This window comes from Podarcis erhardii, assembly GCF_964252035.2.
Source record: "Podarcis erhardii genome assembly, chromosome: 10".
In the NCBI taxonomy this organism is placed as follows: Eukaryota; Metazoa; Chordata; class Lepidosauria; order Squamata; family Lacertidae; genus Podarcis; species Podarcis erhardii.
The window spans coordinates 69,621,465-69,638,277 of NC_138500.1; the positions used below are offsets into that span (position 1 = coordinate 69,621,465).

At 42.2% G+C, this 16,813-nt stretch overlaps 1 protein-coding gene across 6 annotated transcripts in view; it reads left to right on the top strand.

Annotated features, from left to right (window-relative positions):
• Positions 1 to 16,636, top strand: part of ATXN7L1 (ataxin 7 like 1) — a 77,565-nt gene extending 60,929 nt beyond the window's left edge. For 4 of the 6 annotated variants that reach the window (XM_081878470.1, XM_081878472.1, XM_081878473.1 and 1 more), the window contains 7 exons: positions 2,412 to 2,494; positions 3,961 to 4,217; positions 5,275 to 5,467; positions 9,253 to 9,374; positions 11,587 to 12,532; positions 13,528 to 13,602; positions 14,036 to 16,636. In XM_081878470.1, the coding sequence (XP_081734596.1) occupies positions 2,412 to 2,494; positions 3,961 to 4,217; positions 5,275 to 5,467; positions 9,253 to 9,374; positions 11,587 to 12,532; positions 13,528 to 13,602; positions 14,036 to 14,077 (1,718 nt within the window). In that variant the 3' untranslated portion in view covers positions 14,078 to 16,636. The other 2 variants (XM_081878471.1, XM_081878469.1) reach the window with 2 other exon arrangements.
• Positions 16,637 to 16,813: the final 177 nt, after the last annotated feature.

A 16,813-nucleotide genomic window follows, 5' to 3' on the forward strand; every position in this document is an offset into this window, starting at 1 on the left:
ACATTAAAAACGAAACAAACACAAAACAAAACACCTTGGTGGAGAAATAAAACAAAATAAACACAAGAAAGATCTTTGTAATTAGTGCATAATTATGCCATATTCAGGAGTGGGTGCAACCATTCGTAAGAGCTAATGCTAGACCTTTAACATGCAGTGTGCCAAAAGTTCAAGTGGCAAGAAATTGGTAGAAAATGATCCTCTGAACCATCCTGATAATTCTTATCACATTCTTGGTTCTGTTATGTAATAGTAAAAATGATACATTTTATTGTGGGAAAGTCTTCTGATCCCATTAATTTCACCACTCGTGCTTTGATCAGAGATCCAGAATTCTCTGACCTTTGCAGATTGAGAAAGGGACATGTCTGTTCTGTTTTTGAATGACATACATTGAGAAGCACATACTTAAATTTAGTGTTGTGCTTTAGATTTAAATGGCAGGATCTAAACACTGTTTTGTATTAGTGAAACACTTTTTCATGTTTGATGATGTCTTTGTGCATGCAGATTGGGTCAAATTCTTGACCTTCAGTGGCGAGCCTATGGCTTTACCTAACGCTAATCTTCTTCAACTCCCATTCACCAGTACAGGCAGTGATGATGGGAGCCATAGGTGCCAACTCCCTGGCACCCTGGGCCACTGATAAAAGTCCCCATGAAGGAGCCAGGCACCCACAAATTTTGGTGCCAGGGCCATGCACACTGCATGGCACCCAAGGCCCCTGGGCACCCACAGTCACTGGGCTAAGCTGGCACTCCTGATGGGAGCTGTAGTAAGACAACATCTGGAAGCTAGAAGTTCCCTATTCCTGGCTCTGTAAAACTTTTTGCCTGGCTGGAAGAGTGAACAGGTAAGCTACTGCATGTGAGCTGGTCGAAAACCCATAGCAGGCCAGATCGTGGCCTGTGGGCTTCGTGTTGTCAGCCCTGATCTAGCCCAGGGCAAGTGCAACCAAAACAGGAAGACTGGCCATTGCTTTGATCCTAAGACTAGCCCATAACTTTTCTGATAGAGAAGTTAGGACAAGCAGCTCATTTTGTCCAAGCAACAGGAAATGGAGGGAAGGAAAAGAATAGAATAGTTCCACATGCCTTCTAACAGGTATGCGAGTTCTTCTGCACACCAACGCCCATAGAAAGAAGCCTGTAAACTCCATCGAGCTGTCTCCCTCCCGGTCTTTCATTACATTTCATATTGAGCTTAGTGAAGTGCTAATAGAATCATAGAATAGAATCATAGAATCATAGAGTTGGAAGAGACCACAAGGGCCATCGAGTCCAACCCCCTGCCAAGCAGGAAACACCATCAGAGCACTCCTGACATATGGTTGTCAAGCCTCTGCTTAAAGACCTCCAAAGAAGGAGACTCCACCACACTCCTTGGCAGCAAATTCCACTGTCGAACAGCTCTTACTGTCAGGAAGTTCTTCCTAATGTTTAGGTGGAATCGTCTTTCTTGTAGTTTGGAACCATTGCTCCGTGTCCACTTCTCTGGAGCAGCAGAAAACAACCTTTATCCCTCCTCTATGTGACATCCTTTTATATATTTGAACATAGCTATCATATCACCCCTTAACCTCCTCTTCTCCAGGCTAAACATGCCCAGCTCCCTTAGCCGTTCCTCATAAGGCATCGTTTCCAGGCCTTTGATCATTTTGGTTGCCCTCCTCTGGACACGTTCCAGTTTGTCAGTGTCCTTCTTGAACTGTGGTGCCCAGAACTGGACACAGTACTCCAGGTGAGGTCTGACCAGAGCAGAATACAGTGGCACTATTACTTCCCTTGATCTAGATGCTATACTCCTATTGATGCAGCCCAGAATTGCATTGGCTTTTTTAGCTGCCGCGTCACACTGTTGGCTCATGTCAAGTTTGTGGTCAACCAAGACTCCTAGATCCTTTTCACATGTACTGCTCTTAAGCCAGGTGTCACCCATCTTGTATTTGTGCCTCTCATTTTTTTTGCCCAAGTGCAAAAAATAATCCGTTACACAAGAACAGTATGGAAAGCAGGCCTGCACCAGCCGTTCCCTTTGCTACATTAAATGCTCTGCTGTTAAGGGGTAGGTGATGCTAGTGGGGTCGTTTTCAAGCTTCAGTTCAAGAAGCAGAGCGGAACAGAGAAATTAGCTTTGTTACTAACTAGATAGGAATCTTGCTAAGTTTCTGTGTGAGAATGAACTTGTGTGTCTGTGAATCTGTTGTCTGCAAGCATCATTCCTTGATGCAGGTATGCTAAAAATCAGAATGTGTTAAGGAAAAGTACAATATCTTTATATATTTATTCTCATCTGCACCATTAAAGTGTATTTAGTTTTTGTTTCATGTCACTTTAAACATGTTAAGGTTTTTTTTTATAAAAAAAGGAGAAAACCCTCTCACTTTATTATAATTATTATTTTCAAACAGAAAGAGAGTTTGACCCAAATAAACATTGTGGAGTATTGGATCCTGAGACAAAGAAACCCTGCACAAGATCACTCACCTGCAAGGTAGTTTTCTTGTTAATTTAAATATATATAATGCTTTGTCGTGACTGACATCTTTACTAATGCATAAAGGTCATTCTGATACGTCGTGTATTTTTAAATAGCCAAGAGTAACCCAATATTAAATCAAAAGGGTGATTTGGGCACTCTGGTTATTCATTGCCAAACATGAATGAATGAATGAATGAATGAATGAATGAATGAATGAAAACAATAGTTCTGCAGTAGTGCAGTCCTCATTTATGGATAGGCTTTATCTTTTTTTCTTTTTGTAGCTAATTCATAGGGGTTAAGCACATGATGCTTTGAAGACACAGGTGTTTGCTGGATGAAGTGTTGATGGCTGGAAGAGTAAGGGAGGCTGACAAGGCATTTAATGGCAGGTTTCAGGCATTGGAGTGCAAGGAGGGACAGCAAGAGGAACCAAACAAAAATCCCTTTAAGTGGAGTAAGCATTTCCCCGTCTCTTCTCAGTACTGGGGAGGGCAGAAAGGAGCTTGTCTCGTCGCAGGAGCTCCCAAACTCAGGCCTCCAAAGCCCAGACCAACGTTATCTGACCAGGAATATCCAGTTGAGTGGTTTCCAATTAAAGGGTTGAAACACACAGAAATACCTGAGCTGTTGGTCATATATGACAACTTACTCCCTTAGCTAAGGAAAATCCTTTTAAGGCCATAATTTAACAGATTACAAAGGGGTAGGGGAGAATAGTAATATTTGCCTTCCCTTTTAAGAAATGTGGAAAAGTCGGAGTGCATCTGAGTGACTTCAGCATTGCAGCTCCTGTTTCAGAGTAAAGAAAATATTATTTTTGACTGATTGACCCAAACTGAGAACCCTTGTCTTTAGGATATATTGCCTTTTGTAAAGACAAGAAGACCTGCTTTCTACCCATTCATTTAAAAACAAAAGGAAAATATTCCTGCAACTTTGTTTTGAATGAATTAAAGAGTTCTTTTTTTTCTTTTTTGGTTTGGTTTTATTCTCTTTGTAAACTGCTTTGAGGATTTTTTAAAACTGGTGTATAAATTTTATGACATAAATAATAAATAAACTTGTAGATGAAAAGCTATTGAACATTTATGTTGAAGGTACAGAGAATGCAATTTCCAGGTCTGGTTTGCAATTAATTTACACAATAACATCATGGAACTTGTGCTATTTCCTGGATTAATATATTCTAACTGTTTTTATATTCACACCCCCATTTTTTAAAACCACAATGCTCTGGTTATGCTACTAATGTGTAAAGTGTTTTCATGGAAAGTTTTCTTATCACCAAAATAATGTTTCATTAAACTGCATGTGCCTCCGAGGACAGGTGAACTAACCTGTATAGAATAACTGTTTCGCGTTGTCATAAAATCAATGATCAGTCAAATATTTCTAGGTATCTCCTAGATTAATATTTTAATTGATTTTTATATTTGCACCCCCCAATTTTTTTTTTCAACTACCCTATTTTTTAGACTCATTCACTTAATCACCGGCGAGCAGTTCCAGGCCGTAAAAAACAGTTTGACATTCTCTTAGCTGAACACAAAGCTCGATCGCGGGAAAAAGAAGTAGCAAAAGACAAGGAGCATCCGCAATGTATAAGGGAAACTCATCAGCCTCAGCCTGTGCTAGTCCAAGACGCTCTGTCAGGAACATCAGTGAACTCTGGGCAAGAGCCCAAAGGAACGTCGCCTGCAAAATCAAGACTGCCCAATTCAGCATTTCCTAGGTAAGTGGGCACAGGATTCTGGCATTCAGTGAGCATTTCCACAGGAAGCAGTGGGCCCAGGGAATTGCCAAATTATGATATGAGCAAGCTCAATTCAGTGGCGTGGATAAACTATGGAAATCATATTTATTTGTATATATATATCCCACGTGTGCAGTGCAAAATTTTAGAGACTGAGGCATAGTCACTATTCAGACTCTAGCAAAAACCAGGAACTTGTTTTCCAACTGCTTTCCACAATCAGGGCTTGAAAGTTGCACCTTTTTAATGAAGTAGGAAATGATCAGGTTTCATTCTGGATTTCATTCAGAATTCTGCAATTCAGTTCCTGATAAAAGTCCCGGCAAATTTCAAGCCCTTCTAAATTTCTGATATAAATGTCATAGTAAATCTGCTATACTTCAAAAGCTTCTGTGCTTTCTGTGTAGCGGGGGCATTGAATGTTCTCCTTCTCCTTTTCTGTAGGAAATGTCTATTTTCCAATCCAGACTTTCTGTCTAGCAGTAATGCATTTAATGTTTCAATACTAATGGCATTTTGAAGATGGATTTTTGTGAAAGGTTTTTATGTGCATAGTTTATTGAAACACACACACAGCTCAATCCTATGCACATTTATTCAGAAGTCAGGAACAAAGAATTCAGAGGGACTTACTGCTTACTTAATGTGTTTGTAGTACACACTCTCAACTTGGTGGGGGTTACGTTCAGGAGATAGCGCGGAAAGCCAAATTGTGTATAGTCAAAACACATCGGGTTCAATGGTGGGGGTGGGATTGCCAACGTCTTTTTTCTTGTAAGCCCAGCCCCATTCATTCATTTATTTATTCATTCAAAGTGTGTAAAGCTGAATGCACACAAGATAAATGTGTGTAAGTTGAGAGTTAGTTGTGTAAGGCTTCCATCGTAAACATGCTTAGGATGTAATAAGTTTTATTGAGCATGGTGACATTTACTCTGGCGTGTGTATGTGTTGCAGTATCTGACTGTAAGTTTCCTTTTGGCTAGGAAGGTAGTTGTGGCGTTTGAACCCTGTGTTGGTCATTTTACCCTCTTAGGCCCTCCTCTGCAAACAGCATAAATACCACTAGTTCTTCAAACCATGGTGGTTATGCTCCAGAACTGCCTCTGCCTTCTATGGGAGGAGATCTGCCTAGCAGATTATCTAGTGACGAGGGCGAAGTGGAGGGATCCGAAGAATCTGAGAAGTTAGACTGTCACTATTCCGGACACCATCCTCGACCTCTTGGGGTATGTATTTTTATCTCCAGTAACCCTGTTCATTGCTGACATTTATAACTCGCTGTATACACTTACAAAAGAAGTACCGTATTTTTCGCCCTATAGGACGCACCGTCCCATAAGGCGCACCTAGTTTTTTGGGGGGGAAATAAAGGGGGGGAAATTATTTTTCCCCCCCAGGCGCGGGGCTGGGGCAGGGGAGGCCCTCTCGAGCTTCCCCCGACCCCAGCCCCCAAACAGGCAGCTCTCTGCAAGCTGTGGGAGCCCAGCGCTGGCTCCCGCTGCTTGCTGAGAGGTCCGAGAAGCCTGCATTCGCCCCATAGGACGCACACACATTTCCCCTTCATTTTTGGAGGGGAAAAAGTGCGTCCTATAGGGCGAAAAATACGGTACCTCATTGCTGAAACCCATGTTCGTTATATAAAGACACATTAACAAACTGGCTGTGTTTGTACTAAACCATGGTTTGCTTAACCTAAGTATGATTTGCCTAAACATTTGAACCAGCTCCGAGCAAGTAACCATGGTTTACATTTTAACAAGCCACCATTTGAACTCATGATTGCTTGGCTTATGAATTGTGGCTTGGTACCGTGGTTTGTCATTACACCCAAACCTAAGATCCTGGAGTAACCTTGGTTTGTTTGAGCACCCCGCCCCAGCCATTCACCAAAGTACAGAGGAAAGGCTGTTGGAAAGTGAAACTACTCCCCAGGCTAAATAATAATAATAATAATAATAATAATAATAATAATAATAATAATAATAATAATTTATACCCCACCCATCTGGCTGAGTTTCCCCAGCCACTCTGGGCGGCTCCCAATCGAGTGTTAAAAACAATACAGCGTTAAATATTAAAAACTTCCCTGGACAGGGCTGCCTTCAGATGTCTTTTAAAGATAGGATAGCTGCTTATTTCCTTCACATCTGAATGGAGGGTGTTCCACAGGGTGGGCGCCACTACTGAGAAGGCCCTCTGCCTAGTTCCCTGTAACCTCACTTCTTGCAATGAGGGAACCGCCAGAAGGCCCTCAGCGCTGAATCTCAGTGTCCATGTTGAACGATGGGGGTGGAGACGCTCCTTCAGGTATACAGGACTGAGGCCGTTTAGGGCTTTAAAGGTCAGCACCAACACTTTGAATTGTGCTCGGGAGCACCAACACTTTGAATTGTGCTCGGGAAACGTCCTGGGAGCCAATGCAGATCTCTCAGAACCGGTGTTATGTGGCCCCGGCGGCCACTCCCAGTCACCAGTCTAGCTGCCGCATTCTGGATTAATTGCAGTTTCCGGGTCACCTTCAAAGGTAGCCCCACGTAGAGAGCGTTGCAGTAGTCCAAGCATGAGATAACTAGAGCATGCACCATTCTGGCGAGACAGTCCGCGGGCAGGTAGGGTCTTAGCTTGTGTACCAGGTGGAGCTGGTAGACAGCTGCCCTGGACACAGAATTAACCTGTGCCTCCATGGACAGCTGTCAATCCAAAATGACGCCCAGGCTGCGCACCTGGTCCTTCAAGGGCACAGTTACCCCATTCAGGACCAGGGAGTCCTCCACACCCGCCTGCCCCCTGTCCCCCAAAAACAGTACTTCTGTCTTGTCAGGATTCAACCTCAATCTGTTAGCCGCCATCCATCCTCCAACGGCCAACCTGTGCTGGGTTCTTTTCCAGAAGTAGCCCTCTCTCTTCATACTGACTTTCTCCACCCAACTCTTCCATGGCATGTCCTCATTTACTTTGTAGTTCATAATTGAAGGCAAGGGTGAGTGAGGAACCTGGGAACTTGCAGATGGTGCTGGTGTTCCACCACCCCTCACAGCTGAGCATGTTGTCTGAGCTGATGGGAGTTGGAATTCAACAACCTTGGAGGTTCTCAGCTTCTCCATCCCTGATCTGAGGTCTCCCAAGTTGGTGAGCTGCCCTGCCCCACGCTGCTCAAACTTTGTATGCCATCTTCAGTCTACACAACTGTACCGTTGCATTCCTGCAGAGCAGTCAGTCATGTTGAATGATAGAGACCACAAGCTGTGAACGTGCAGATCTAATTGCTTCAATCCTTAGTAGGGACATAGATTTATGTTTCAGGTAGAAGGCAGCTCATTAATATTGAAAAACAACCAAATGTAAGATGGCCTCAGGTGAGACTTGAGATCCACCTAGTGATTGAAGGCAGAAATTGCAGAAGCTCCTGGATCTCAATTCACTCTGTGACCAGTTCTGTTTCCGGCTTCACCTTGAGTTTAGGTGTGTTTTTATTCATTTGTTCCCTTCTTGGTTTGTGTATATGTTTTCCATGGAGCCCATCTCTCTGTCTCTCTCTGTCTCTCTCATATCAGTTTGTCTGTCCATTCCCTAGGCTAGTTCCTGAGGTCTCCCCGCTTTCCCCTTCCTACCTTTTTGCCTTTAAGTAGTAATAATAAAAGAGCCCTTTGTCACCTGTGTCCATTTTCATCTTTTTCCTGCTCCACAGAAGCCCTTCCCTTTGTGAAGATTGTGCCCCCCAGTCTTCCTTCCTTCTCTGTCTCCAGCAGACCTGTCGTGCCCCAGACTTCTGGTTTAGCTCCAAGCAAAGTGTTTTGCAGCAATTAGGGAAAAGCAGAGGAAAAATTGCCTGTGCTTCCTTAAATGATGCACACAGCTCTCTTGCCAAACCAGAAGGCTGTGTTTTGGCCTCTGTGGTTAATGTAGATGCAAGTGATCCCTGTAGATCCCTCTCAACTTGAGGATGGTTTGGTGATCTTTGGGATCGTGAATGTGCCCCAGGAGATTTCAGCGTCCCCATCTGATGCCCATCTCTCCCACTGGGTTGAAGGAAAGAGGAGCCAGGAGCAGCGGTGTATGTCTTTTGCCTTATTGCCACGGGTCTTGTGTTCTGTTCTCTGTATGGCTTGTCATAAAAGAACCGGCCATGTGGTTCAATTGATACCCAGAAGCTTCTGCAAATGAACAGCACTTCCTGACTTCAACCACTAGGTGGAACTCAAGTCCCACCTGAGGTCATCTTTAGATGTCTTTAGAAGAGGCATAGGCAAACTCGGCCCTCCAGATGTTTTGGGACTACAACACCCATCCATCATCCCTGACCACTGGTCCTGTTAGCTAGGGATGATGGGAGTTGTAGTCACAAAACATCTGGAGGGCCGAGTTTGCCTATGCCTGATTTAGAAGAATGATTTCACAGTAAGTCCAAAGATCCTTAACTAATTTGCAATCTTGGCTCCCTATAGTATATACCCTGAAGCTCTTCTGATTTCATGAATATCTTTTCTTTCAGCATATTTGTGTGAAATTCCTTGTCTCATTTAATTTAATAGTAGATTATACTTTTTTACCAGGTAGATGACCTAGGAGCGAAAGTAAGATAATAGCTATTATAAAGCTAATAACATCCTCTAACATTATAGTATTCAAGGCTGTAGCTTTTGCAAATGCAAATGTTAATGCAGTTTGTGGCTTCTCCCATGTTGTGTTTTGTGATGACTTGCATCTTACTAGAGGATGCATGCACAGCAAGCCAGAGACCGTAATATATATATATATATATATTTATGGCAGCATAAATTTAAGGATGTTAGTTACAGATATCAAAAGTGATATACATCCAAATCACCTGAAAATAAAATCAAGTTTTGGGGTAAAAGGAGAAAGCCAAAGGTATTTACTAATGCAATTATTTTCACTAGACTCCAACAGATAGCAGACTAATCACTAACTTCTGTAGTCAATGTATTGATCAACAGCATCCTTTGATTTTTGCAAGATCCCTATATCTTTTCCCCTTTATCCTTTCCAGTTTTGTTCATTTGGAAGTCATTTGATGGGAAGAGGTTACTACGTGTTTGATAGAAGATGGGATCGTTTTCGACTAGCACTGAATTCCATGGTAGAAAGACACTTAAACTCACAGATGTGGAGGTAAGTAAACAGCTTCTGCTTTCATGTTATCCTACAGGTCTAAGAGTGGGGTATGAGAGCAGAAAATAACACCAATGTATTTCACATCTGTCACCTCAAAGGGTTTTTTAAGGGGGGACCAGGTAAGCCCCATGCTGCATATAATTGATCACAGTACACAGTGCATGCACCCATTTGAATGGCAATGCCCATCAACTTTGGGGGGGCCAGCCCCCTCAAATACATTATTTTGGGGGAGGGGTTGAAGGGAGCTTGGTCTCTAGAGGTTGGCTCCTATGGCCCCTTTGGTTTCAGATAGTGCATGGATAGAGGAGTCTAAAAATCCCGGGACACCAATTTTCACGGCCCTCTAGAGTCTAGCAGCTATGGTGGTTCATTTACTAGAATTAATGTATTTAGTGTTAACTCTGGAAGTGAATATACTCGATTCTAACTAAACTAAAAAAACACACAACTGTAGAGGTAGAAAAGGTGCAGAAACAATCGAGAGGTTTAGAGGACCTTATTCATGGGGAAAGGTTAGAATGTTTGTTCAGTTTTGCTTTGTTTTAACCAGGAAAAAAACGTGAATTAGAGACATAACAGGTTTATACCATTATGGATAGTATTCAGAAGTGGATCAAGAGAAGTTCTATACTCAACTCAACTAGCTTGATTGGCCTGACAGATTTAGGGCAGCCCCCCCCCCCCCAAGAGTAGTATTCTGCACAATGTATTCAGTGTCATTCCCACAATCTGTGGTGATATCCACTGGCAGAGATGGCTTTAAAGGGATTTATACCAATTCATAAGGGCTCTCAGAGGCTATTTGTCTTGATGGTTAAATGAAGCCTCCACTGTGACCATAGGATAGAAAACTGCCGGAAGATCTTGTGCCTTTTCCTCGTTCGCTGTGTGACCGCCACAGGGGCCGGGCCATTAAAAGCAAACTCTGCGAACCTCCGAAGATTGGGGTTGTGATTGCCATTTGCACTGTCTTGAACTTGGATGTTGTCACTTGTAACATTTGCCTGAAGGAACATTGATCACTTGTTCTTTAGTGGTAATTTATTGATGACCACCCTGAGACCTCCAGGTATTGGACGGTATATAAATTCAATAAATAATAATGATAATAATAATAATAATAAGGTAAAGGTACCCCTGCCCGTACGGGCCAGTCTTGACAGACTCTAGGGTTGTGCGCTCATCTCACTCTAGAGGCCGGGGGCCAGTGCTGTCCGCAGACACCTCCGGGTCACGTGGCCAGCGTGACAAGCTGCATCTGGCGAGCCAGCGCAGCACACGGAACGCCGTTTACCTTCCCGCTGGTAAGCGGTCCCTATTTATCTACTTGCACCCGGGGGTGCTTTCGAACTGCTAGGTTGGCAGGCACTGGGACCGAGCGACGGGAGCGCACCCCGCCACGGGGATTCGAACCGCCAACCTTTCGATCGGCAAGTCCTAGGCGCTGAGGTTTTACCCACAGCGCCACCCGCGTCCCTATAATAATAATAATGAGGTACAATAGTTGGAACTTTGGGGGTCAGACTTGATACATAGTCTTCTGTTAACTTTGCACATCCCAATACTAATTGGTTGTTAATGTTTATGATAGTCCTTCTATATTTGAAGTTATTTGGATTGGAGTAGATTGTCTGGTGAATTCAAGGAACTTGCCTGGCAGAGGGAGGGAGGGCTGAACGTGGCTGGGGGAGGCATGAACAACATCTCCTATCCCCTGCAGTGTCTCCTGGTGTTGGCAGGAGAATGGGAGAAATAGGACTTAACCACTTAGGAAACCTACTCTGACACTTGAGTGGATCAGGCCCAGTTATGTATATGATTTGAGTACTACCAGCACAACTGTGGTGTTACTTCTTTTTGAGAACCCAGATTAAACTCAATTGATCAAAGTAAGTTTAGGAGCATTCCTGATTAACAGCTAAGTAGAAAAGAATGGAAGGAAATTTCACATAAGACGGCTGGGCGGGGCAGTTGGGAGAGCATATGTGATTGAGTGGCATATACCCTCAGTCCAGTGTGAAGTAAGAGGAGGCCCAGTTGCAAGAATCCGGAAATAAATCCCAAAATGTAATGAATTGGAATTGGTAAGTTAAAACTATCCAATAATTCTTATTTGTGTGTATGTGTTTATTGCTCAGTCCTTGTAGCTAAGCTGAGTTACGAGGTGCTCAAACCTCAAAGTATTTCTTTTTCTTTCCTGTTACAGGAAAATCCCTCCTGCAGTGGATAGTCCGATGCCCTCTCCAGCAGCACATATCTCCACCCCTTTTCCAGCATCGGTTTTGCAACCTTTCAGCAATCCTAGTGCAGTGTATATTCCTTCGGCGCCCGTCAGTTCAAGAATACCTTCTTCCTACTTGATGACTTCTGCCATGTTGTCCAACACGGCTTTTGTGACTGCATCGGATACAAATTCCATTATGTCGCACACTACGGCGTTCCCTCACGTGGCTGCCAGCCTGAGTATTATAGACTCGACATTTAAGACCCCGTCGGCCATGTCACCTGTGCCAGCGGTTATCCCTCCCCCGTCCCACAAGCCATCCAAAACGAAAACCAGCAAATCCTCAAAAGTCAGAGATATCTCGTGCCGCGGTGATGAGTCTTCTAGTAACAAAAAGAAAAGGCCGCCCTCTTCTTCTTCCTCGCTGTCTTTGCAGACTTCCTCGTCCCCCTCTTCTTCCTTTTCAGGGTCTCACAAAAAGAACTGCGTCTTGAACCCGAGCTCGACCTTGAACTCTTATCAGGCCACATCTTCCTATAACAGTCTGTCTGTGCACAATGCAAACAATGGAACAACCCCACTCAGTGCCAAATCGGAGCCCTCAGGAGGACGGACTTCGTTATCAAGTAGCTCAGCAGACTCAGTGAAACACATGAGCATCGTAGTAAACAGTATTGACTCTTCCGGTTTGTCTGTGCCCTCCCTCCTCCACCATTCAGGGGACCACTCCCTAACAGCACACAACGCCGTGTCCTCTCTCCCCCTTTGTTTTGACAAATCGGAAGGGAAGAAACGCAAAAACTCTAGTTCTAGTAGCAAAGCCTGTAAAATCACTAAAATGCCTGGTATGAATAGCGTTCACAAAAAGAGCACTGCCAACCTTATTCCTACGGTGCCAGATACTCCAAACAGCTCCATCTCTCGGCAGGTAAGGGTTTCACGAGTCTGTGGGGTCTTGTTTCCCTGACTTGGCAGGGGCAAAGTAGTCTGGCGGATGTATCAGGATGCCCACAAAGGTGAACTGCGGAGGGAGCACCCAGTCAGCATCCTGTCCAAATGTAATGCACAACTCCAGCCAGCCTCCGTTGGCCTGTGAGTGAGCAATGAGGTTGAAGAAAGGTTGCATCTCCCATTCCGCTCCTGGATGCAGAGGCAACTTCCTGGTTTCTTATACAGTGGTGCCTCGCAAGACGAAATTAATTAGTTCCGCAAGTCTCTTCGTCTTGCGGTTTTTTCGTCTTGTGAAGCACGGCTATTAGTGGCTTAGCGGCTGTTAGCGGCTTAGCGGCTATTAGTGGCTTAGAAAAAGGAGGGAAAAAAGGGGAAAAACTCGCAAGACATTTTTGTCTTGCAAAGCAAGCCCATAGGGAAATTCATCTTGCGAAGCACCTCAAAAAACGGAAAACTCTTTCGTCTAGCGAGTTTTTCGTCTTGTGAGGCATTCGTCTTGTGGGGCACCACTGTACCACGCTTACCCAATGGTCAGCCCCAAACATTTCCCAGGATAGCCTGACATCTGCATGATACATTACTGAAATTGAGAGTCACGTGTTCCATATTGCTTTTAAATGAGAGTATGTTAATAGGGACTTAAATCATGGGTAGGCAAACTAAGGCCTGGGGGCTGGATCCGGCCCAACCATCTTCTAAATCCGGCCCGCGGGCGTTCTGGGAATCAGCAAGTTTTTACATGAGTAGAATGTGTCCTTTTATTTAAAATGCATCTCTGGGTTATTCATGGGGCATAAGAATTTGTTCATTCCCCGCCCCCAATATAGTCCGGCCCCCCCACAAGGTCTGAGGGACAGTAGACCGGCCCCCTGCTGAAAAAGTTTGCAAAAGATTTTGAGAGTACGCTTGCTTTTATGGCAGTTCTATATGGTTTCTGCATCTTGCCTTCTGAATACTGTTTGTACCTTACAGATTGGAAAAAATAGCAGTGTAGCTTTGTCTCAGTCCAGTCCTTCAAGTACTCCGAACCCAGTGCACAACAAACAAGTGAGTTGCAGTCTACAAATTTTCCTGAAGTGGTTATATAACCAGTTTGTTGACCAGTGATTTTAATATAAACTACCGAAGCTGCACACGTTTATTGCATTATAAGAAGTACTGTAATGATTTAATGCAGGCTTCTAAAAAGCCACTCATCTCTGTCTAGCAAGTCAGAATTCTGCCTAGCCAACTGTTGGGAAGGTTCTGTAAACTGGAAGTATGTTGAGTTTTGGGGTGATACCTAGGACCTCTGGTTTGAGCATGAATTACTCAGTTTAGTGGGTTGCTGCAAAATGTGGGGTTCGTGCTGCAAAAGGACTGCGAAACTTTGGCACCAGTTTGGAGGGTATCCCAAATTTGGGGGTTTGTAGTTAATTAAGTTCTTATAGTGTAGCAAAATGTTGCATTGTTTTACAATAAACTCTTATCTTTCTTCCAGAAGACGTTAAACCGGACTGGTAGGATAAGGACTCTTCCATAACAAGGAAAAGCAACCAGCCTATGATCTCTCTCGTTTTAGCAGCCCTACTCTGGTTTCTTATTTTATTTTTTTCTCTCCTGCAGATAAAATTTACTTAATATTTTTTGTGGGTTTTTTTTTAAAAAAAACCCAAATGTTTTAAAATCTACATAAAACTGTGGCGTATTTCAGTTCTTCAATATACATCAGCCTCTGATCTGTGCAAACTGGTTTGATTCGGATTCAAGCTTTTAAAAGCAAATTGTTGCATTTTCCCCTTTTTGTTTCTTGCAACAAATGACAGCAGTGAACATTCCGAAATAATGCAATGTGTGGTTATATTATATTTAAAACACCCCTTCATTGTTTAAAATTTACAGTAACTTCTGTATTTATTATTTATTATTGTCCTAGTGCATTTCTCAGCAGTAACTAACAACTGTGTGGCCAGAAGTTTCACTGACGTTGTTCAGTGGTTTCAGTGTGTAGCACCTTTTGTTGATTATGGTATTCCTAATCTGTTCAGTGTACTGAAGGGTATATTCAATTTGTTCCCAGTGAGATTAATAGGAGCACCATGTGAAAATTTCCTCACTTGTAGATGGGAGAGCCACAAAGAATCTATACTACTGTTTTCCTTAATGAAACAATTTGTTCTTTGAAAAGACAGGAGCTGAGCATACTGAATTTGTATCAGTTAGAATTGCACTGACAATGTTTTACAGGAATTACTGCTTTAAAAAAAAATAAAGGTAGATTTTGAAATCAGGAACTTAATAATAATACTAGGGTACTGCAAAATTACTACAGAGCAGTTAATTTTTATTTCTACAGTGTTAAAAGTGCACTTAAATGCTGGTTTATTTACATCTCAAGGGGGCAGGAAGCTGTTTCCTTTGGGGGGGGTGGAAGGCTTAAGGAAATTTTTAAAGCTTATACAATGTTTAACAATTGTAAACATGGCTAGGCCCTTTGGGGGGAAATTAGAAGATATTCTTAAAGTAAAATTTTATAGTGTTAATTTTGTAATTTATGTTTTGCTATATTTGGGAAGTGACAGGAATAGTTTCATGAACAATATGAAACTTAGGAAAGTTTTAAGCAATGCTTATATTTTTCATGTACTTTTGAGTTATGGTTTTATTGTACATTTCTTCAGACTGAAAAAAGTGTACATATCTTTGTTATTTTTGCACAATGTTTGTCTTCAGTTGTAGGAACAGAGCCTTGTTGACTTTTTTTATCTATAAAAAAAACTAATTTATTTTGTGTTGTATAACTGCAGGAGTTTTAAAATCTCAGTAGGAAAACACCATCTGATAAGTGAACTGCTGTTTTCTACTTCTAGAGGGGAAACAGGGGTGGTGAGATTCAGTGGCTGCTTCTGAGGATTAATGTCACTCAGTGACCGAAGGAACAATTCAGTCGTGTTAAGAATTCCTTAGCTCTTAACATGCATCTGTTATGTAAGAAGCTGGAGTGTTCTTTGCTGCTTATGTATGTATCTTTTTATTTTCAGTGGCATCGGTCTGAAAGCATTTTGGAAACCAAGTAAAAACCTCATACTTTTTTTAATCCCCTGCATTTTTTTAAAAAAAATCAATTGATTTTATACGTGCTAAAATGTCCAGCCTGAAAAGTGAAATGCAGTTGTTGTTTTTTAAAAAAATGGATTTGAACTGGACCAGCCTATAATGTATTCTTAGTGTAGCATTCATTCCAACAGTTGCTTTTCCTTCTTCTTCCTCCCACCTTTGCCTGAAGACTTTGTGATTCGTTTCCAGCAATAGAGGCTCAGCAGCTTTGGTTGTTACACATACGCAATGCATAGGCCCTTCAGCCATATTAAAAAAACAAAAGCGACTTGGATAACTTGTATGCCTTCTTTTGTATCAATGTTAACAATTGTACATAGTGCTGATCAACCTTTGTAGAGAATAGTTTATACAGCATATTCTATTACTGCTGATTCTCAGTGAACTATTGTTTGAAAAAAAAGAAAATTTTCTATTTACACCTTATATTTTGTTATGCTGTTGGCCCATGGCACTTTAACAAAACTCTGTGGGTTTTGCATAGCTGGTCAGTCATGGGGAATATTAACTGTTGCACAGAAATGACTTTGCACCTCCTGTATTGTGCTTTCCTACTACAGATTTTAGAATCTTTTTCCAGAAGACTTTTGAAGAAAGCATGTCCAATCATTCTAAAAGAAAATGCCATATGTGTACAGTCTGTTTCTTTTCTACAAACCCATATTTTGTAACACTAAGTATTTTCATTCTTTGTTCTGCACCTTTTATGTATTAGCAGTATCAGAAAGAGCCCATTCCATGCTTGTGAAAATTGTGTCGGAAGTAAGGTGTAAATAATAAAACTTTATGGCTTACAGTTTTGAAAAAAGAACAAACATGTATCTGACTGATACTGCCACAGTTCAACACCAGGCCTGGAGATATTCTCTAGTGAGCGATTGTATTTCTTTTGTTTTGGGGTTACATTTTGTTTTTTGCTTTATTATTATTATTATTTTTTGTAACATGGCTTTGTAAATAAAATAATTTATATGTTTGTAAGAAATAGGTGAAGCGTTTTTATTAGCTTTTGAAGGAAAGTTACTTTTGGGAAACTTTTTTCTGTTTCATGCAGCATCAACCAGTGCTTCTGTTACCTCATTTTGTCACTGTTGTAAATACAAGGCAATCACTTAGGATTGGGGTTCATTCTAAAATGTCATCACTGATCCAGCAAGGTCCA